At 41.5% G+C, this 21,973-nt stretch overlaps 1 protein-coding gene across 3 annotated transcripts in view; it reads left to right on the top strand.

Moving 5' to 3' along the window:
• The window catches only part of LOC105935331 (guanine nucleotide exchange factor VAV3), a 114,785-nt gene that overhangs the window by 11,874 nt on the left and 80,938 nt on the right, over positions 1 to 21,973 (top strand). For all 3 annotated transcript variants that reach the window (XM_036125070.1, XM_036125069.1, XM_036125068.1), the window contains exon 2: positions 8,912 to 9,028. In XM_036125070.1, the coding sequence (XP_035980963.1) occupies positions 8,912 to 9,028 (117 nt within the window). The remainder of the gene's footprint in view (positions 1 to 8,911; positions 9,029 to 21,973) is intronic.

Raw genomic sequence — 21,973 nt, 5'->3', positions numbered from 1 at the left:
TGGGTCCAAAAGTGTAAAGCATATTCATGGCTGGAAATTAGAACAAAAATATTTTCTTTTAATTATTTTGGCCTTACTGTCAATTCTATTAAGATATATCATGCTATTTATTGGGAATTAGATAAAGGTGTCAATGAATATGGCTATAAATCTATCACTACATCCAGTCCAGAGCAGGGGGGACTATAGTTTGGCCCCAGGAACATTTGTGCATACCTTGGCCAACATTCAAGAAGGGTTTGGCTACCCAATACCTGCTGCCGATATCCAAAGAAATATATACATTTTTAAAATTAGAGCTGTAGATTTTTACTGACAAATTTAAATGACTGTAGAATGGAAGTCATTAGATAGGGCACAAAGTAATAATATATTTTAATGAATTTGTTTTTTGCTTTCTTTGTAATTCTTATAGTAAATAGGAGCACAAATACCCAAAAGAGGTTAATCAAAAGCAGGCAAGCGTTTAACTGCTTTATTAAAGTTATCTGAAAAAAAGATTCACTCTGGTCTGGAGCCTTACAAATACAAATATTGCTCTAAAATGACACAAACAAGCTTTTAGTAGTACTACAACAGTCTTACTGAAGACTACTGGCTTGAACAGTAACAATCCCAATCATGTTCGCAGGCTCGAAAATATTATCAGTCAAAGTTTATTGAGATTGTCAAAAGGTGCAAAACTGTTTTCACAATATCCTGATATAATAAATGATACAACATTCCACATTCTCAGTCATTCTTTCATCATAATCTTGCATTCATTTGGAATGGAGTGCTTTAGAAAGCCGCGCAATTGCGTAGCCGCTACGGACGTCTGTGCTGTGATCGTTCATACGCGTCGTACACCCTTTGTATTTTTGTAGGACATAATGTAAGTCTTACCGAGGAGGAGGAAAAGAGAGGTCACAGTGTCATTGAGTAAACGTTAAAAAAAAGTTGCATCTTCGATTTATGTTCATTTACAGCTCTAACTTTAAAGTCATCCCTCTCTCGAACGTCAATCTGTCCCTGTGAACATCCGTGTGAATCCACTCACACGACACACTTCCCAAGGTTCGCCGGCACTTGACCCCGCTTTGTCATTCAACACAGGGAAGCGTCATTCACACTCCTTTAACACGGTTTTTCAAGAGGTAGATCATCACATAGAAGAGAAGGAGGAGGAGAGGGAGGAGGACGGTGTTTGCTCACAAATCGGGCTTTCTCCCTCTTGTTTAGTAGCGATTTTAGAGTTGGCTTCAGTGCTATTCAATTAGCCACTTTTGCTCCGCACTAATTTCTTCTAAGCCTCCATTTGAGACACGCACTTACCCACAGTTCAGGCAAACAGCTTGAACTGTGTTGCCATTGCCTCACATCTCATGCACTGATATTAGTACAATATAGAAAGGTAGGGGGAGGGAGTAAGCTTTGTAAGATTTAATAGAAACATGGCTCCTGGGACACTTATTGGTTTTATGGAAGGTGGTGCTGGATTTTTTTTTTTTTTTTTTTGCTTTTGCCTTTTTCTCAGAACATGAGATGAACATAAAGCGAAGGGAGCAGATGTATGCCTTTGTCCTTCGCCTTAAGGGACAAAAATGTGTTAATGGAGAAACCAAAGCATAAAATGGCAACAGCAGCTAAGCTGTCGTCCTCATTTCAGCCTGCGATTTCTCACATGAATGTCAGTACAGTTGATCAATCAGTCTGGAAACCATTAACCTTATGTGATTCAGTGGTTTTCTATGTCTTCTCAGTATGGCTAGAAATCTTCACGGGCAATGGGCAACGTTGGTAGTCAGAAATGCACTCATCAGTCCTTTTCTTCTAAAAGCAATTTAAGGGGTTTGTTTTAGGTCTGATCTGCCAAATTCCAAATTTTAACAGTCAGGATGTTTTTGATTACTTTTGACATCTTTTTATGTGTTATAATCTTATGGAGGATTGTACCACATAAAAAGACAGAGAACGTGCTCTGATAGATTTTCTCATAGAAGTAGTAGTTAGGACAGAAAAGTAAGAAATTACAACTTTAGCATCAGCACATGTCCTTGAACTACATTGACTTAGACTTAGACAACTTTATTGTTATTTTGTATGTACAGAGTGCATACAGAACGAAAGAACATTGAGAACATTGGCCTTTATAAGAAGCGCTTAAGTTCACTTGATGCATTTGTAGGCTGAAAATGATGGGAGTTGGCAGTTATGATGCATTTACTGAATGGGGGGGAAAAAATCAATCAGAGCTGACCAGAGAAATTTTGCTGATCTCTGCTCGATTGATTGTTGTGTCTCTTTAAATAACGCTTATTTTTTTGAAAATGACATCTAACCTAATGCACACAAGTAAAGCTCTTATTATAAAGGACTCTGTTGACTAGAAGTGAATGAGTACATCCCCTGTTAGTTGATTAAAGGATCCAGCTTTGCAGACACACTATTACAACAAATAAACCGATAATATCTTATTAATTATCCATTTAGGTTGGCTGTCAGATCTAATTTGCTATTCAGTCCTTCTTAATTGTTCAGAGCTGTAGCCACAGCAGGACAGCACTAAGCAACCAGATGGCCGTGAAAATATATATATATAACTGCTGGCTGCTGCTTGAACTTGGCAAACCTGTTCGACAACTTTCTGTCGTAGATGCTTTGTGCCCTTAACAGGCGGTGTCGATTCCTAATTTTTGAGACTGCTTTCTGAATTTTAGATGAGTCCATGTGGAAAATGTCTTTCATCATTTACCGGATGATGATATTTGTTCTCAAGAACAACCTGTGGTGGGTAATATATCTCAGTCCTGGCCATGCAATATAAAAGGGATGTCTATTTGTATACTGATGGAGAGTTTTATTGGGAAAAGAAACTACTCATATTTGTACATTTGACATATGTAACTTGGTGGCTATAAGAACCTCCTTTAAGAGTATTTTGTCAGTTGCCTATGATATCCAATGTGTTCAAAATAATCTATAAAGGGGAAATATCATGCAAATTCCTGCTACTTTTTTGTGTTACTCTGCTTCTACACGCCAAATAATCAGGTCGTTAGCAGGACTCTGGAGAACTTAACTGCAGACTGAGGGGCTAATTCAGCCATTTGATTCAGGCGTGTTGGACCAGGGACACATCTAAAAGGTCCAGGACACCGGACCTCGAGGAAAAGGATTGAGGACCCCTGGTTTAGGCTAGCCAAGACGACGTAATGCCAGCGTTATGCCAACGTCATGCCATTTTTAGCTAAAACGTAAATAAAAAACGATAAGTGTTTACTTTCAAAATGGATTCTACTTTTACATTATTTCTGCACCAACTTCTTGGCAGAGTGAAAATAATTTGAATTTGAATTATTCATGGGTATGAATAATTTTGAGCTTAACTGTCCACAAATTGACTTTTTTTTTTTCTTTTTTCAAAGCAACTGATCGCCACATCCTGAAGCTCCTAAGACAAATAGTCACTTGCGGGAATTGTGATAAGCTAAAAAAAAACAAAAACAAAAAAACAGTGGAAGAATGTTGCCAGGAACCATGCATACAGGCAGTCATGAATGAATGGAAAAAGTGACTAAAACGACCAGCTGCTTAGTGTTTTCCTGTCATGTGCTGCTGCTGCTGCTGCTGCTGCATCAAGTCTGTGTGGGTTTTAATGAGAAGGATTCGTGGCATCAGTTACCACAGTTTGTTTGTTTTTTTGGATTGAAAAGCTGCTGACTGATGCTTTACGTTGGCATTATTCTATCAAGATAAGTGAGATGACGAGTGTCTTCAGTCGGGGGGAGAGGGAGGGGGAGGGGGAGGGCGGCGCTTTCGTCGCCATCAGCAGAACCTCGCGTACCCTGCACCTCCCGTTTCCTGGTTACACGGCTGACAAAAGCTCTGACACGATGACATGGATGTGACCGGTCCACTTGGACTGCAACACGCCAACCCGGGGGTGATGAAGGAGGTCCAGACCTTAGGGTGCTGGCTCAATGTGCTTATGTCATGCGCATGTCATTGGTTTCTGTAATGAGAGCCAACGGCTTTGGCTCCCTTTGCATCCATTCGTATCTATGAATTAGTGCTCAAGAAGGCTAAAGCCAAGATGGCCAAATGGTCTCGCTGTCTTTCACCTCTATTAGTGAACAGGAATTCATGATGCCCCTGCAAGGCACACTGGGGCCATAAAAGCTTCCAGCTTGTTGCTATGGAGCTTGGGTCAAACAATACAGAAACTGGAAGCTTATTATGGATATTACGGATACAGAGCACACGCTCGTATGTAACGCGTCGGCGAGGTAGCTCTCCTTACACGACTGTTCCCTGGGTTTGAAACCGAAACGTGCCGCGGGGAAGATGTGAGGTTCTCCATACGTCGCTCACGTAGAAACGGTCCCTCTTACTTTCCGTTCGGTTCCTCCCAGCGTGTGCTCTACAGACGTCGGTGCCGCGATCTAAATAAAATCTAAATCTCTAGTTCCACTTTGTTGACAACAAAGTCATTGTCTGGAAGACAAAAAGAGGACCATTCGCTCCGCTGGCCGACCGCATTTGCATTGGATGACTTATTTAGAGCACCGGCCGATAATTACTGTCAACGCTTTCCAGCTTCACAAACACAAACGAGGATGGTGTTGTCTTATTTATTTATTTTTTGCAAGGCACCCTAAAAATGGTAAAGTTCCTTCAGCGTTTTTGACTTTACACTTGCTAAAATCATGTCAGCCACTCAGGTATTAATCTTACCTTAATAAGGAAGGGTTGCTAAGAGATACTCCCGCTAAGAAGACCTGGAGTAGAACTACCAGGGATTCCAAGTATTTAGGCAAACATTTAAAAAGTTTAACATGACAAGCAACAGTCATCCTGCTGAAATAGTACAAAGAAAGCGTAATTATTTTATTTTGGAAGGATGTCCATTACACTCACTTTTCATTCTGATGTTTTTGCGAGAGGGTCGGCCATGGTACGTTTGATGGGTGCCGTTTTTTTTTTTTCTTTTTTTTTTTTTTTTGGAGATGTGTGACGTGCGTTTGGTTTTTGACCGAAATATCATTTGCTTGACAATATTTCTGATGACATTCATGAAAACGGGAAATATGTGCGTGTTGTCATTGCAACTGTAAAAGGATGTTCCTTCTTCTTTAGTAAGACGTCAAAGAGAGAGAAATAAAGTGCTGCAGGCTCTTGGTTGGAGGCGATAGTTCTGAACCTGAGAGGAAATAAAAGCATTATGAGATTAAACACATTTATGCGTCAGAACATATGTCCCTTTGTTTTTATGGGATTATGAATGAAGTACAAAGAAGTGCATCAAAGTAATTTTTTCCCCTTTTTTACGACCTGTCGATTCACCGGTCTTGAGACGGTCCGGGGGAAACTCAAGTAGTGGCGCGGGTGATCGGTCAATTCTGCATCTCTGGTTGAAACGAGCACAGGCCGAATTTCCTTAAATCAAAGCTGTGCAAGTTTATAACACATTCATCTAGTAGACTAGAAAGCCCCAGCAGTCCATTTTTTTTTTCTTGTTCATTATGTTCCAGCTGCTTCCAGAGTTTCACTTTTAATCCGAGAGAGAATTATGTTCAGAAAACCTTAAATGTTACATTCTGCTTCACACCAGCAGCGCGTTCAGACGTGCGTACTACCCACTCAGCCATTCAGCTGGCGAGCCCCAGAGAGCCCGTCGTGTCAAAGAAAAGCTGCATGTGCAACAGTTCCAGGGTTGCCTCGCACTGCAACATCCCTCCTTTAAAACCATCCCCCCCCTCTCTTCATTCGTTGGCTCGGTGCATGACACGCTGTCTTCTCTATGCGCTCGGAGAAGCTGCTTCCCATAGATAATATTCCCGGGGTCCTTTGGGACTCTCTAAAGGCTCCGGGCAGACAAGATGTGCTTGTCTGATAAAGGAAAGTGATGTTTACAAGTGTAAACATTCAATAATAGCCGCTTCACTTTTGTCTGCCCGTTCACCCTTATCTGGATCGGCGTGGCTGGGGGCTGAAGCCATCTGTAAAAATGTAATCCACATGTTTAAGGGAGGTGTTTTACGCTTGATCCCTGGGCATTTTTCATTCATTAGATTAAAAAAAAACAACAAAAAAAAACTAAACATTGTGCTCCCAAATGACCAAGGTGTGCAGTGCGTACTAAAACAGGCGTGGCCGCTTCCTGGGATGACACTTTCTGACTTCTTTCCCTCACAAGCAGTCAAACCTAATCAGTTCTCTAAATATGGACACCTCAGCATGAGCTGTCGCTCGAGAAACAGGAAATTGCCAACGAAATCTATTTCCTGGAAGGCTTTTCGTTTTTGCAGAAGGAGAAGCAGAAGACAACCATCCCGAAGAACTGTCATCAAACGGAAGCTAATTGGAGCGTTCCCACTGAGAGAAACGAGCTAAAAAACAAGACAACACAAGCCGGGCCCTCTGTCTTAGGGTTGATATGATGGCACAGAACAGTAAAAGAGTAGCGGCGCACGGGAGTTGGGGGATATTTCCTCCATCACGTGCAATTCCTACCTAAACTGCAAAAAGAGAAGTAAAAATAAGGAACATTTTCTTGAAATTAATGTATTTGCCCTTGATTTGAGCAGTTAAATAACATTATTTGCCAATGGAGTGAGTATTTTTACCCCTAAAATAAGATATTTAGAAATCCTGCGCTTGAAATAAGGTGATGAAGATGAATTGTTCCTATGTTAAGTGCAAAAATCGTATTCCATTGGCAAATAGTCCTATTTATCTGCTCACATCAAGGAAAAATACTTTAATTTCAAGAAAACATTTCTTATTTTTAGGTCTATTTTTGCAGTGTAAAAGCCCCTGGACTCTGAAAGCAGTTCCTGATTTCCTTCTGAAGCGCATAACTCGGAGCCAAACTGATTCAACTGTTGATCAGATGTTACATAAAATATATATATCTGCAGCTAAACAGCAAGATGTGCACAGAACAATAAGTCCTCTCTGGGAGATCTGGTCATTTTTTATTCAGGTATCTTCCAGCTACAGCGGAGAGCCAGACGAAATGATCTGCAGAAGCACACAGCCATTAAACCGCAGCTGATAAGCTCTGGGATTTTACAGCAACACCCTTATCTCGTCTCTCTCTTGCTCCACGCCGGTTTCTGTTTTACCAGAGCCCGGCAAAAAGGCTAGGAAACATGACAATGTCGACCATGGGCGAACCCAGCGTAGCACACTGGTTACACCCATGGATGAAGTCATCCGTCAGAGGCGATCCAGCAGACGGCGAGGTGGCCAGAAAAAACACGTCTCCCCTGAAACAAATGTTCCAGCGGGGCTCCTCTTCTGTCTTTTATTTTTACGGGAAGTCACACGTGCGGCGTGTTGGCTGGCGACGCAACGCCGCTACTTTCCATTGGATTCCGCCTGCTGCTGTGAGCGGTTCCCGAAGAATGCGAATCAGCTCAGAAAGCACGGATTTAGGCCCGCATTTGCTTACACTCTGGCACATGACCCGGTTTAACATGACCGACTGGGAGCAAAAGCAACACTGTGAGGTGGTTGGGCTTGCCGAACCTCATAAGTTAGGAGTAACTTCATATTACACAAGGATTTTCATCCTCCGCTGACGATGCTGTCAAGTTTTTGTAGTCATTTCTAACCCCCCCCCCCCTTTCTGCACTGCAAAAACAGAAATAAAAATATGTAAAAATTCCTTAAAATTAGTGCATTTGTCCTTGATTTGAGCAGGTAAATAAGATTATCTGCCAATAGAATGAGTATTTTGATCCCATAAAATAAGACAATTAGTTATACTGCACTTGAAATAAGATGATGGAGATGAGTTGTTCCTATTTTAAGTGCAAAAATCTTATTCCATTGCAAAATCATCTTATTTACCTGCTCAAATCAAGGACAAATACACTCATTTCAAGAAAGGTTTAGTTATTTTTAGTTCCGTTTTTGCAGTGTGTCTCAGATCCATTAAACCCCAAAGGTGAGCTGGAAAGGTTAGGAAAGGTTAAAAAGTGACTTGTTTTGAAAGAATCTTTTCAATGTCCGGTGCCGAAACACAAAGTCAGCTTTAGAACAGCAACATTAGTGGCGTCCTGTTTTGCAGCCAGGGTTGAGTCCGGCGACCTGTGCTGCCTCGGCGCCCTTCATCTCCTCTGCATGCAGTGTGTTCTCACGCAGAGAACGCGCGTCTTCTTTTTCAATTCTGATACTAACACCCGTTGCTATATTTTGAATCGAATCCCTCACGCTGTGTAAAAATGCAAATTTTGTTTCTCTAAAAACAGAGAGGAGAAGTATCCAATTTAATCTTGATAAGAGCTTTCTAAATAGGGTCTCATTTCGTATTTGATATATTCCGAGATGTGTCATTAGAACTGAATTTGCTGCTTCGCTGCGGTGCATGGGCAGAGTTTCTGAAAGTCAGATCTATCTGATCAAGCCTAGTCAATCTGGAAAACGTTCAGTCTTAGTTACCTGCTGAACTAGTGGTGCATCCCCAGTTAGAAACGCTACACTACTTTATTAAAGCCAATGATGGTATTCCCAATTATGAAAAATGATTAGACTCTCAGTACAGGACCAAAGCACTCGGTCGGATCCATTTTCTTCTGCTTTTTAAACAATTCTTACAATAAAACAGCCCTTCCGTGCCCTGGTATAACAATAAAGCCTCTTTTAATCAAACGAAATGCTCTCTTGTTGCTCCTTAACACTAATTTAAGGGCCTTTAGAGGCGATGTCCTCCAATGTCTTCGGCTACATTGTCTAATTAGGGAGTCAGATTGAAGCTTACAGGCAAATTAGCAAAGCTGCAGCACCACATGTTGATGCCCGTTAGAGAAAAGGGTAAGATATAACAGAATAACAATGGGCTGGATCCTTTATTAATGCCGTGCACCTCCTATTTGGATCATGGGCCACTCACAGATTCACGTTTTCTGTCGTCCAAACGCAGTTCCTGTGCCTGAAGAACATCCGGACCTTCCTGGTGGCGTGCAGCGACTCATTCGGCATGAAGAAGAGCGAGCTGTTCGACGCCTTTGACCTTTTTGATGTCAGGAACTTTGGGAAGGTAAGGAAGGCTCTTGCCGCCAGTCATACAGTGACATTTTTGGCTTGTTTTTTTTTTTTTTTTGGTAAATAAAGGCTGCATCCTCCCCCGCCGTGCATGCCAACTGTCCCCGAAACATGCACTGGAGACGATGGACGAGCCTTTGTGTGGACCCTTGCTCTTGTGCGAAAGCTGAAAATCCCTTAAGCTTTCTTATGCAATTATTTCACATTTAAAGTTACAGAGAACGTTCTGGTCTTGAAGAGGTCTGTGTATTTCTGGCTTCCTGTGATTTCCGGGTGTCACATGTTTATTTAACAGTCTGCATTACTGCTGCCAGCAAACATCGTCTGAGGTCGTGTTAGCAACTTCTTTCCACACCTGAACTCCAATCTGAAAGCTGAAAAAGGGCAAGTAGCATGACCCAGCAGTTCAGTCGCTTCCTCTCATTAAAGTGGAAATGCCTCAGCATGCTGGCTTTACAGGGGTTTAAAAGCGGGGGCCTCTGGTTCATTACTTGTAAAGGGCTCTTATCCTTAGTTTGCAGGGCTGCGAACGTGTCTGTGGCTCTCTGACAGCCCTGACGCCGGCCACAAGTCGTTCCCAAGAGGTTTAATTAGAAACTGCTGCCTTTAGCTGAGATACCAAGCTTCAGGCTCCTCCGTCGCAGATGGCTGGACACAACAGTGTGTCTGTGGCTTTAAATATTTATATACATGTTAAAAAGGATGGCTTAGAGAGGGGGAAAAAAAAAACGAAGCACTTTGGGAGCTTTTTGTACCATCACTATATTAAACTATATTGTCTTTTATAAAGCCAAAGTAAGAATTAGGGGTGTAGCAAACTCTTTTGTTGTTAAAAACTGAAGCTTGTGTCTGTGATTGAGGCCATTCATTTGAAGTCATTCTTGAGTTTGTGTCTGGTTGAACGTTGAAGCTGGCCCACACCACCCAGTTACAAAGGCTTTGAAGAAGCCTTCATTGCTTTTTATTTGCTCATGTGGCGGCATTTTGGGCCCTCGGTAGAAAAAACAAACTAAAAAAGCCTCTGTAAGGGCTGTGACAATATTGGGACTGGCTAACCGTTAACCACTAATGATGCTAAAGTTGGCAACTAGCTTCGGCGATTCTTATTGGCAGTGCACTTAGGGGCATTTTCAGATTTTAAGGAATCTGGGCTGCAGTTGTGTAGCTGTTTTTCAAAATCCGAAATACAGTATCCAAATTCGAGCCTAGTAATTCTGTACTAAACAGCACTTCTTTAAAACATGATTTGATATTCATGAAACCTCAGATATTTGTAAAACACAAAAGGGCAGATATTTAACTTTTTTGCAACATTAGAATTGCCTTAGATGGAAACAAGCAGAAAATGTAATGGAATAATGAAACTTTGACTGAACCATTCTGGGGCTTACAAGCTCTTTAAAACAGCTTTTTGACCTTACAACTCGAACTATATTCAATAAAAACCAAAGAGAAAGATTGATTTTTAGTTTTTCTCAAAATATTGTAAAAATCTCACACCTTGATTGAAAAATGAACGTATCATCTTGTCTCATGATCTGGATGCACAGTGTTATCACAACCCTAGTAAGATTGCAAAACTCTAATCCCATTACCTCACACCGTTGCATGCATGGCTTTCGTTTTATCACCACAGGAAGACAGGATTCAGTAGAAAAACAATGCTCTGGCACATTTAATACCACACTATACATAGTTTGATTCCCAAATTGGCCAGACTGCCTTGGATTGTTTTGAAAATGTTGAAAATATGATGTGTTGCATATGTGACACAACTCAAATTACAGAGCAAAGACCAGATAAAAAAAATTACTTCAGCTCATACGGGGTTGTGCTTTATAGACAGATGAAAATTCACTCACCCCGGCATACCAAATGCTCGAAACTGAAAGTGCTACTGATGGCTTGCCCTGCTCTCCAATTAATTAAGCTATTAATTATCTTCATAGACCAGTGAAATTGAATTCCTAGATAGCCAGTTGATCCTTAAGTATGAAAAAAAGGAAACAGTGGCATAACAGCAAAAGTGTGTTTTTTTTGTCTATCTATTTTATGTTATTTTCAGTTGTATGTGTAATTTGGTCACTTTGTTGACTTTTTTGGTCACTTTCTATGGTCACTTTGAAGACTTTGTAGTCTTTGTAAAATGCTTTATAAACAAATATGGTGTGGTATAGTGTGGTTAGTAAGATGCCATTTTCTGACAGACAGATACACTTTGAATTAAATATCCCTGATCCCAACCTACATGCACTATTGAAATGGACAGCAGATCAATGGATTAAAGATCAAATATGTCACAGGACTTGCTGTTGCACAAAATCTCCATCTTCCCCGTGTTTCGACCCACGATGCAACATCCATGTATGATTTGCTATCTCAAATACACTATATTAAACCAATTTATGACATTGATCAATTACTCGCGAAAAGTGAATTTGGCTACAGCAATGATTTTATCCTGTAAAAAAATAAAAAAAAAATAAAATAAATTATTTAGCCAAAGCAGGTGTATGACTTGCGTATGAGTTATTTATGTTTGTGCCACTGAACTTCCCTTTTTTATGGCCAATGTGCAAGTCAGGTGGCAACACTGTTCCAGTGAAGAGTTTGTGAAAGACAGCAGCTTGTGTAAAGCAGGCCCCGCAAAACTGGGTTTCGTTGTCAGTAACAGTGCTCGTTGGCCAACATTGTGAAACAGCGTTTGCCGCTCAACTTTTCAGCTTATCAGTCGGAACAACGCGAGGAAACCATGTGTCCTCAGTGTGAACAACTCCCAAGGCTTAGCAGAAAATGTAAGATGACTAAGTAGCCAATATCTTAGCTAAACCTTTGGGTCAACGTGATTAACAAGCGGCTATTTTTATCAGCCGTTAATAATGTCATATGAATAGAGTGTTAAAAATACAATCCAGGAAGGAATAACGACGTGAAACGAGGAAAGATTCAGACACAAGCAGCATCGCATTTTCACTTCCGTTGCAGCACACTCCGCTGAATAAGCAGCTGAGAGAATTAAGGCGTCTTTTCATTAAGTCATTCATAATTAAAAGCTCTTTTGGACCTTTGGCAAGTTTCTTTCTTCACGCCAGGAAATATTTTTCACTCACTGTGTTGCTGAGTGAGAAGATGCAATTACGGATCTCTATCATTGCTTTGAGGGATACACACAAACTGAACGCTGCATTTTATTGCGTTACAATTTTTCCTCATTGGAATAGTTTTAGTCTTTCCAGGTTTTTCTATTGAAATTCGAGTTTGACGATTTGTTTCAGAGGAGATAATAGTCTGTTTCCTGTTTTCAATGCTTAATTTGAACAGAAAAATAGAAGCCTGTTAGTGTAGTGTACCCTGAGAACAATGGGTCGAGGTTTTCCACAAGCGAATAATGTTTTCGTACCAGAAGTGTTTTTATTTCTTTTAATCTAATTTGAGATACTGGCAAGTCTGTTTTGTCATCTTATGAATGCTCTTCCATATTTTAAGTCTTTTGGAAAAGTTGTCAAGCTAGGCGTCACATGAGGAGATGATGTCCTCTCCTCTTTTCAATTCAATTCTGTTCGACACAGTTTTTATTTTTATACAGAGGCTTACAAAAGTAGTTTGTGCCTCTTGAACCCACGGCCTCTCAGTTTGTCACGCTACAGCTACAAAGTAAAAATGTAGTTCATTGAATTTTTATATGACAACTAGTAGGACAAAATTGTAAAATGGAAATAAATGAGACATGGCTTTCAAAAGCTTTGAACATATTGCAAAGCACTGTTCAACCCGTCAACGGAAATCTGAAAGGGTACTGCACAATTGTAAACCCACTGAGACATGGGCAGGAACATTGTTTCGCCGGAAGAGCTTTAGAGATCCACAGTTCAGATGGAAGAATCTATTGACAGGACAAATTATAGTTGTGCGCTCTACAGATTTAGTCTTAAGACCGTTAAGAAGAAAGCTGTTGTTGAAAGAAAGCCATAAGACGTCTTGTTTTCCAATTGCCACTGTCCATGTGTTGGAGATTGCTCTGGTCAAAGAGAACAGAACTGAACACCGTAGACCCAAAGACTAACACTGCACATACCTCTAAACACACCATCCACATGGTGAAGAAATGCAAAGGCAGTGTCATGCTGTGGGAAGGCCTTTCTTTTGCACGGACAGGGTAGCTGGTCAGGATTGATGGGAGGATGGATGGAGCTAAACACAATGCAACCCTAAGAGAAAACATGTCAGATGCTTCTTACGTATTAAGACTGTGAGGGAGTTTCAATTAACCTAAACATACAGCCAGAACTACAAAAGGATGATTTAGACCAAAGCATATTCATGTGTCAGAATTATCCGGTCAATGTTCAGACCTAAATACAACAGAAAAGCTGTTGCAAGAGTAGAAAATTGCACTCCACAGTAGCTCTCCATCAAATCTGACAGAGCTTGAGCAATTTTGCAGAAACGAATGGGCAAAACTCAATCATGGCATACCGTGAATGACTTTCAGCTGTAACTGTGGTGCAAGGTAGCTCTAGAAAGCATGGACTCAGGGTGAGTGAATGCAGATCCACAATGCCCTTTTTAGTAACAAGGGAGAGGGATTTTCAAAAATTGTTTTGTTCTCTCTCTAAGCCATTTCACTTTAAACGATAAAGTTTGAGCTTTGTGTTGAAACAGTAATTTCACTTGGCTGCTGTGGAGCACTTTGATGATTTAACGTCGACACGCTGCCCAGAGTGAATGTAACAAACTGAAATCCTGGTGCGCGCCTGTTGGTAATCCTCGCTCGGCTGGTTCGGCACAGGCTAATGGGGAGGGGAGAGGAGGGAATGGGCAAAGCTGCCATTCACCGTTAGTCCTGCTACCACTCAGTGCTTTTTTACGCTGCTTCTTTCTTTTAAAAATAGCTGCCGGTCTGCTCTTGAATAAAACACAACCGGTGCCCATTTGCCTTAGCATTCGTTGCAAAGTCTTGATGGAATCGATTTGAGAAAATCTGATAGAAATTTATGTTGGCTTCGGCTGTGACTGTTTAATCTCGGAGTTTTGACTTCTCAACTTTATCTTGAAAGTAACAACAAAGAAAGAAGTGATTATTAAATATAACCAGGCTCAAAAATTTAGCTTGTGGTACAAAGCCATGATGTTACTAATGGATCTGCGTAAATGCCTAGGATGTTCTTTTTTTTAACCTATCTGCTCCGTTCATTTAAAGCATACCGTATAGAGAAGCTGGTTGTTTACTTGTGCCTTACACAATGGATATCACAAAACTGTATCATAATAGTGTTACCGACTTGATTAAATCCATACTCGGGTCAGCTTGAAAGTAGGCAGGCCACGCTGATGTAATAGCCACCTGTGTTTGTATGATCTTCAGCCATTTGGAGTTTTTGTGTGCCAGTTTGTGCGTGTGGACTGCTGAGTGTATGTGTTGAAAGAAGTGTGTTTGTATTGAGTGGGTGTATGTAAGCAAGTTTATCACCTGGAGGTGCACAGTTGTGAAAGTGGCAAGAACAATAGCAGGCATGCAACACACAGTATCCAAGAGTAGCATAGGGAAGGTGGACTCAGCTCTGCAGCATCCCCAGGCAGACAGACAAAAGGCACCAACCCAGAGCTGCCAAATGTTCTGCACAGAGGTAGGTCATCGGTGAATCAAAGGAGCAGCTCCCTGGTCAAAGAACCACGGGGTGAGACATGGGGCACCATACCCCCCTGACTTAGCCACAATGCCCATCTCCAGTCGTGCTGGCAAAGCAAAGGACCCTGTCCCCCCCTGGCACCCCAGGGCATGCACCAACCCCCAATGGCATGACCACCTTTTCTAGAGCCCCCAATATGCCAGACAAGCACCAACGCACCGCGGTAGCTGGGACTCGGAAGGACCCAGGTAGGGAGGGCACATCCTCATTCCACCTGGTAAGCTCGCCCTGAAAAGTCAAGAAGCAGAGACACCCATCAGAGCTCGGCATAGCAAAACCACAGCAAGGGGTGTAGCCTCTTGACGGCCATCTAAGCCACCCCCGGTCCCCACCAAAACCACATCAATACGGAGCCAATTGAGGCCAGGGACACCACAGAGATCCTCAAAGATATCAGGCTATTGGCCAGAGAAGCAGCTGCACCTAGGGGCAATAGCAGTCTGGGCCAAGTGAAACGAGCACATTGCCAACAGCCCAGGAACCAAAGATCTGCTGGAACAGCCAGGAGCAAAGGTACCACACAGACCCCGGCAGGTGCACCCAGGCTCTAAACCCCTGATTGCTCCCCGGGGCGCCGCACATGACAGCCCACTGCTCCCCAAGGGTGATGGGTTAAAAGCAGAGAACAAATTTCGTTGTAATGTATGTTTCAATGACAATAAAGATGATATTACTATATTACTATTATTATTACTTCCCATAAGTGAGAAAGGTAGAGTTCTCCACCAGGTCGTCTTCTAATAATTTGAGTGAAGGGATATAATTCAGTTGTGATAGCCTGTCACAATTGCTGTTAGTTTTGAAATTAGGACCACCTTGTATTTAGACCAGCATGGAAACCACTCCACTGGCGTCCAAGCTAGATTGGATTTTTCTCCACCGATTACAAACTCATGAAAACGATGTTTGTGATTTCTTAAACCTGTTGTGAAAAACAAAAAACGGGAATTCAAACAAATCTTTACATCCTTTCTATTGATTGTTTTTTTTATATACAGTTTATGCATGTTTACTGAGTTAAATATGGAGGCAGTAGTAAGTTACTGTGTTCATTGTACTAGTTTGTAAACCCCTTTTTTTATTGTTTCTTGATGAAGAATTTGCAGAACCAATGACACATCCACACTTGTCAGCAAAAAAAAAAAAAAAAAAAACTTAAACGGACCTCGTGTGAGAAAACTAAAATGCTTACATAGTTGTGACATCCAGTGAGACATCCACTGCAGTCACATTTTCTGACACTGAGTGACTAGGTGTCTCAATTCCCTTTTTCCTGCAAAGTGCAGCTTATTTTAAAATAAAACCAAAGTGCTGACACGAGCTGTCCGTTCTCACTGTCATATGATGGACAGTTTTCCTGCGCTTAAGCAAAATGACAAATGAAAGGTGAAGCAAACAGGGGGGGGGGGGGCAGCTTTCTGCAACCACCTGGATATGATGGTGTTTCTTTTCCTTTTTAAAAATCAAATAGGATAGCCAAATATTGCCAATTGCGTCACATAGGTTTAATATCCTTAAGTTGCCTTGCTATTAATGTGCTGTCTTTATCAATTAAAATAAACCATCTTAATATGTAAAGCACATGAAAGTAGGAACAAAAATTGGTGTTACTGACATTACCAACAGTGAAACTTGCTTTTAAACCACAGCTCGCTATGACTGGCCCGACAGATGCCACCTGTGTGTTATTTTAACCGTGTAGTATATAAATAATCCACTGATAAGAACTCAGTGTGGCGTGTTGTTCGGGCCGACTCATCGATTTGCATCCGAATCGCCAGATGTAGATGATAAGTAGGAGTTTAGTTGGAGTGCGATGCCTGCAGCCATTCCACCACTTCTGGCCACGCTTACTTTAATTGGAAATCTAGATCTACATGTTCAGAGGTTACTTTTCGCACAGCTCTAGGTTTCCCAATGTTAAAGTGGGCAAGGATTCATTTTTGTTTTCCTTTTACAGCGAGGGGGGGAAAAAGAAATGGCGTTTAAAGGAAAGAAGAAGTGAGAGAGGTTATTGATAGGTGTCCTCTTCCTCGGTCGGCTGTGATAAATTTAAGTGGAAACCCACTAAAGGCTGATTCATCTCCTGACCATCCCCCCTGTTATTTCTCCCCCCTCTGCGTCTTTCCATTGTCCTTCAGCAGTGCTCTCTGCAGCAGATCTGTTTGGGCAGATATCATGTGTCCGCTATTTGCTAATGGAGACTCTGAGTTTATTTTCACACCGTGGAGCTGAACCGCAGGGACAGTGTTTCCTCTCTGACTTTAAAGGAACCCCTTAAAAGCAGAATTTACTATTACCTGCACACATGAGCAGATCTTGGCTATTAGTTTAGAAAAAATAAGTACATATCTTGCATGTGATAATGCCTCCTTCACCTTTACAGCGTTGGACTATATAGCCAGGTGAAGTTTTATAGCTCGGTGTGGAGATTTCACTGTTTAACTTTGTAGGCGTCTGTCTCCTAAACCTCCAATTAAGTTGCCAGACTGGTGCTGGAACCCGCCTACAGACATCCTAATTAGGAGGGCCTTTAAAGCAAAGGGTTGCTTTTTTTCATCTTATGGCTTTTCATTTAAAGACGACATCAGATTGTGCTGACGGATTCCCTATAGTCATTTAGGTATTAGCAGCAGAATAAATGCTGAAGATCAATTTTTCAACAAACACTAATTGACACGTAAGTTCAAGGAGGACTAATCTTAAGATTGAGAATATTGCAATCAGAGATCGGACTGAAAGTCTGTGACCTAGAGTCAACTAAGGTGGTTTTCACACCCGATAGTCTGGTAGACTCGGTTCGATTGGGGACCAAATTGCAAATTTTCAGCTGGTGCGGTGTGCTTTCCCGCTCCACTTTGTCAAACGAACCAAACCTTTTGGCGAACCTGTTCAGCCCCTCGCCTGTAATGGCGCTGAACCAAGAAACACAGAAGGATAGAGGCGGGTCAAAATGTAAACAAAAATGAAATGGCAACACATTTTAGCCGTTATTGCCATGCTGTCTCTGGCAAGTGTGCCAGGCAAGCACAATTCAACAATGGGCTCAATATGAGTGGAGGATGAGGCCGAGGACCACAGATATTGTTCTATTTTACACAAGGCGGGTGAGATTGCTCCGAATGAGGGTCTACATAGCAACCGCACAACTTTTACAATTCATTTTTCACATAGTTATAAATATTATTTAGCTGTGACAATAGAAATACACTGACAGCTCTTCAGAATAGAAGCACTTCCTGTTTGATGCATTGACAGTAATACTCTGATCTGAATTGCCTTGTCATATTTTTAGTAGGGTAACCCTTTTTGCCTTATTCATTTTCAACTTCATTCACAGCAGTTGAAAATCATCTTGAAGTGGGTATACTGATGACTAAAGCTAAAAGATGTGATCAATTAGGCTTAAGTATGATGATTCAAATCCAACTACTTGCATAAATTCTGTGTTTAAAAGCAGACTAAAGGATCTAATGGGAGTTCACCTCTGTCCTTAAAGACCTGAGACTTGAATCGGAGTTTGAGGAAAGAAAATCCTCGTGAACATCTGCTTGAAATGTGCGGTACACCTTTGTTGTTGTAGGGCAGATTCATTCGTCATGTTATTTCAGATGTTTCTGTCAGGGAGTCTCAGCTGCTGTCTTGACTAGAATGGCACAACAAGGATTATATATTTGAAGCTCTTAATTTTGCTCTCCGTCTCACTGGTCTGTTATACTTCGCTCAACCTCTGCTCCAGTTTGCTTCAAATTCAACTAAAAAAAACTGTTTGTCGGGAACCTGCTTCAAAGCTGCTGTTTTGAAAGCTCTCTGGATAATTCATGGTCTCCCAGTGGCTACATGGCAGCTGTTTCCACTAGAAACACATTTACGTCTGTCCGTGTGTGAAGGCAGACACGCTAGCATTAATCCACATACGCAGTGGCCATGCACAATCGCAGCTTGCTGACAGATCACTGGGGGGGGGGCACTGGGACTCCTGGGTTGCCGGCCACAGAAATGGGTTATCGCTCAGATCATTTTGTGAGAGGGACGAGAAATATCTTTCTGTATCTGAAATCAGATTGATCTCGGCAATAGCTGATTTCAAGCCTTGATCTGCCAAATATTATCTTGCTCGCTTTAGATGAACAGAGTTGACACTAAAGCAGTTACATCAGCTTGTTAATGCAGTATGTGGATTTAGTTGTGAATACATTTAGAACAGAATGCATAAAAATGACCATTTGATTGGTATATTCTATGTTGATAGTAATGTTGGCTGGTATCTATTTTCTTGATTGCTCAGAGCCTTTTTCGTAGCACATTGTATTACTCCATGCCTAGAATAGTGTCATGTTCTATAAGGACTTAATGTACATTTTTAGCACTTTAAGGCCCTCTGGAAGGTCTTTTAAGTTTTACTCTTTTCATTCTAAAGTGAATGCACAAAAATATTTACCTTGAATGGACAGGTTTCAATATTTCACATGTACAATATGTTACACCAAAAGGTATTTTCTTAGATAAACATTCTGCCAGTGCATCGACCTCATTTGGATTCATGGTGGGAGCAGCAGACTACCGACCCAATCCAAAGAGAAGCTTATACTTAGTGCGTGCAGAACAAATGTGGTTATAATGTATATTAGGCCTGGGCGATAAACCAAACATTTACCGAAATAATTTTTGATATTAAAAAAATTATAAATAGTAATTTTTATAGGTAAAGGTAGGCTATACTCCTGTCCTTTTAAGACGCTGCGCTGCGTGTACAGTCTGTAGTCCCCCCTCTCCAGTCTGAAACAAGAAGGGAAAGAGACGTGTGTGCGTGTGAGTGTGTGCGTGTGTGTGTGTGTGTGTGTGTGTGTATTTATCGTAATCGAGGTGAACTGCTCAGTATGTCGCAATTTTGATGCTAGGCCATATAGCCCAGCGCTTATCACCATGATGGATCACTGACCCTCTTCAACACTCAGTCAGCTCTGCTTCTGCTAGTTTTTCCATGGTGTGCATACAACCCAAGTGGACTTTTTTTTTTTTTTTACTATGGATCTCAAAGACAATGTCCAGCTGGAGTTTGAAAAACTAAGAAGTAGCAGTGTAACGCTACACGATTACGCTCCAGACACATTCGGTATAGTCCTTTTGAGTCGGCACACCCGTGCCGACCGAATGCAGCTTTGTTTTAACCCTAAAAACATGTAGAACATTTATGTGCAATGGAACAAGCACAGCAGGAGAGGACTCCCAGCTGTCTCTAAATCCTACTGAACATTGAGGTTTCTCATTCAGTTACAGTGATGATGGAGAAGGAGCGGTGGATCGAACCAGAGTTTTATGTTTTTCAACAGCTATAAGGTCCATAGCTTTATTACTCACCTGAAACAACTACAACTCAAACATCATTGGCACTGGACTGAAGTGAAAGTAAAAATGAAGTAAAAATCCGGCTTCCTCCGGCATTCAACCGGCCCAGGTTGCCTCACAGCATACAGTGCGCCAGCCGAGGAATCCCCTCAATGAGAAGGCATTTCTCAACAGCTGTGTGCGCTGCATTCAGGCACAGCTTGTGCGCTGCATTCATTGTCTATGTTACAAAAACAGCTGCAAAGGGATTACATTTTTTAGTGTCATAGGATGGCACTGTCTTATTCATAAATTCCTAAACGACAACGCTGACCACTTTAAAGTGTTTTACTTTTGTTTTCGATGCATAATCTACCCATCCCCAGGCCCTTAACAATGCATCTCACAAATTCAAAGCTACGGCTTAATCAGGCTGCACACCGTGCAGTTGGAGTGCAGTTTATCTCGCTTTGGAAGTCTTCAGTGACGAAAGTGCTGGGTAATCCCTCTCCTCGGAGAAGTTTCACTGCATTAATCTTTTTTATTATTGCATATCAGTTACAAAACATCATCCAGTTCACTTCTACTGCTTCACTAAAGTGCATTACTCAAATCAGTGAGGAAGGGCTTTTTTGTTTTGAAAACCTCGAGAACAGGCCTATCTAGTAACATCCACCCAGAGCAAACCTCACAAACCACTCAGCCTAATGAACCACAAACAAAGCTGCGTGTCGCAAGATGAATTTCAATGAGCTCCAGTGTTCAGACGGGTGGGTTAGTTGAAATCAACTCTCGCTAAGTGTTGGCAGTGTTCGTGGTTCATAAACCTTCACAAAGCTGCCTCAAGATCCTAACTGGTGTAAAGGCAGCGGTGTGAAAGAAGGAGAGTGGGGATTGGAAAACTAAAGATACCGCCCCCCTGCCACTTTTCACACATAAAGATTTCATACAAAGGCAGAAAAAAAAAGTCAGCATATTTTAGGACATTTAAAGCATAACATGGACCCCTTTATCACAAAGATGGATATGAGGTTTTCATCAGTGCTTTTGCTGTGTTTTTTGTTGTGTGTGTGTGTGTGTGCTAGAGAGACTCTCATGTGGACTGACTCATCTACAGATTCAGCTGCAGGAAACAGGAAGAGGAAACGGTCACATCAACAGCACACCGGCTGTTCTCTGTCTGTGAAAATTTTAATTTTATTGAATGTGTAACAGGAGCGTAAATGGTGCGCGGCTGTAAAGTAAACTATATTCCTAGTGGGTCTTGTGCTTTCACGCATGTGGCCAAACGGACTGGCTTCGGCTATATTTTTGTTCAGGCATCTTGTGGGCATGTAAGGCCAAAACAATTGAACTTCCATGCTTTCCTCTTTGTTCCTGTTAGTGGCCACTGACCCGTGGAAGTTAAAGCATGTGCGTGAATGTCAGAGTTTTAGACCCATAAATAAAATACAGTAAAATAAATTGTGTGCTCGGACTGGAAGCTTGGAAAGAAGTATGTTTATATTTTTATTATGCCACATACCCAGCTCAAAGGCAGCCCTCCAATGAGCTTGAAAATAAATGCACAAATAAGCAGCAATTTCCAAAAAGGTGGAAGCCTTCTTACAATGATCAAACCAGGAATGGGCTGGTGATCAATTACACAAAGAAAATGTTCAAACCCACCAAAATATAATATTAAACATCCAAAATAGTTCATAGTTCAAACCAGTTTAGAAAAAAGGTGAGCAAAGTGCCAGTTCAACATGTTTTTGGCAGGTAAATGTAGACAGGGGAACAGGTGAGCAGAGTTGGCAGTAATTACTGGCAGCAGGTGGAGCTGATCTGAGATGATTGGGTGGCGGCAGATGGCTGTTGGCTGAGGGGAGTGGAAACTAATTAGTCCAGAAAAGTCCCAAACAAAGCAAACAAAAACCTAA

The sequence above is a fragment of the Fundulus heteroclitus genome, chromosome 21, assembly GCF_011125445.2.
Source record: "Fundulus heteroclitus isolate FHET01 chromosome 21, MU-UCD_Fhet_4.1, whole genome shotgun sequence".
In the NCBI taxonomy this organism is placed as follows: Eukaryota; Metazoa; Chordata; class Actinopteri; order Cyprinodontiformes; family Fundulidae; genus Fundulus; species Fundulus heteroclitus.
Note: the sequence above shows the minus strand (reverse complement) of the source record. Positions and strands in the feature narration are given on the sequence as shown.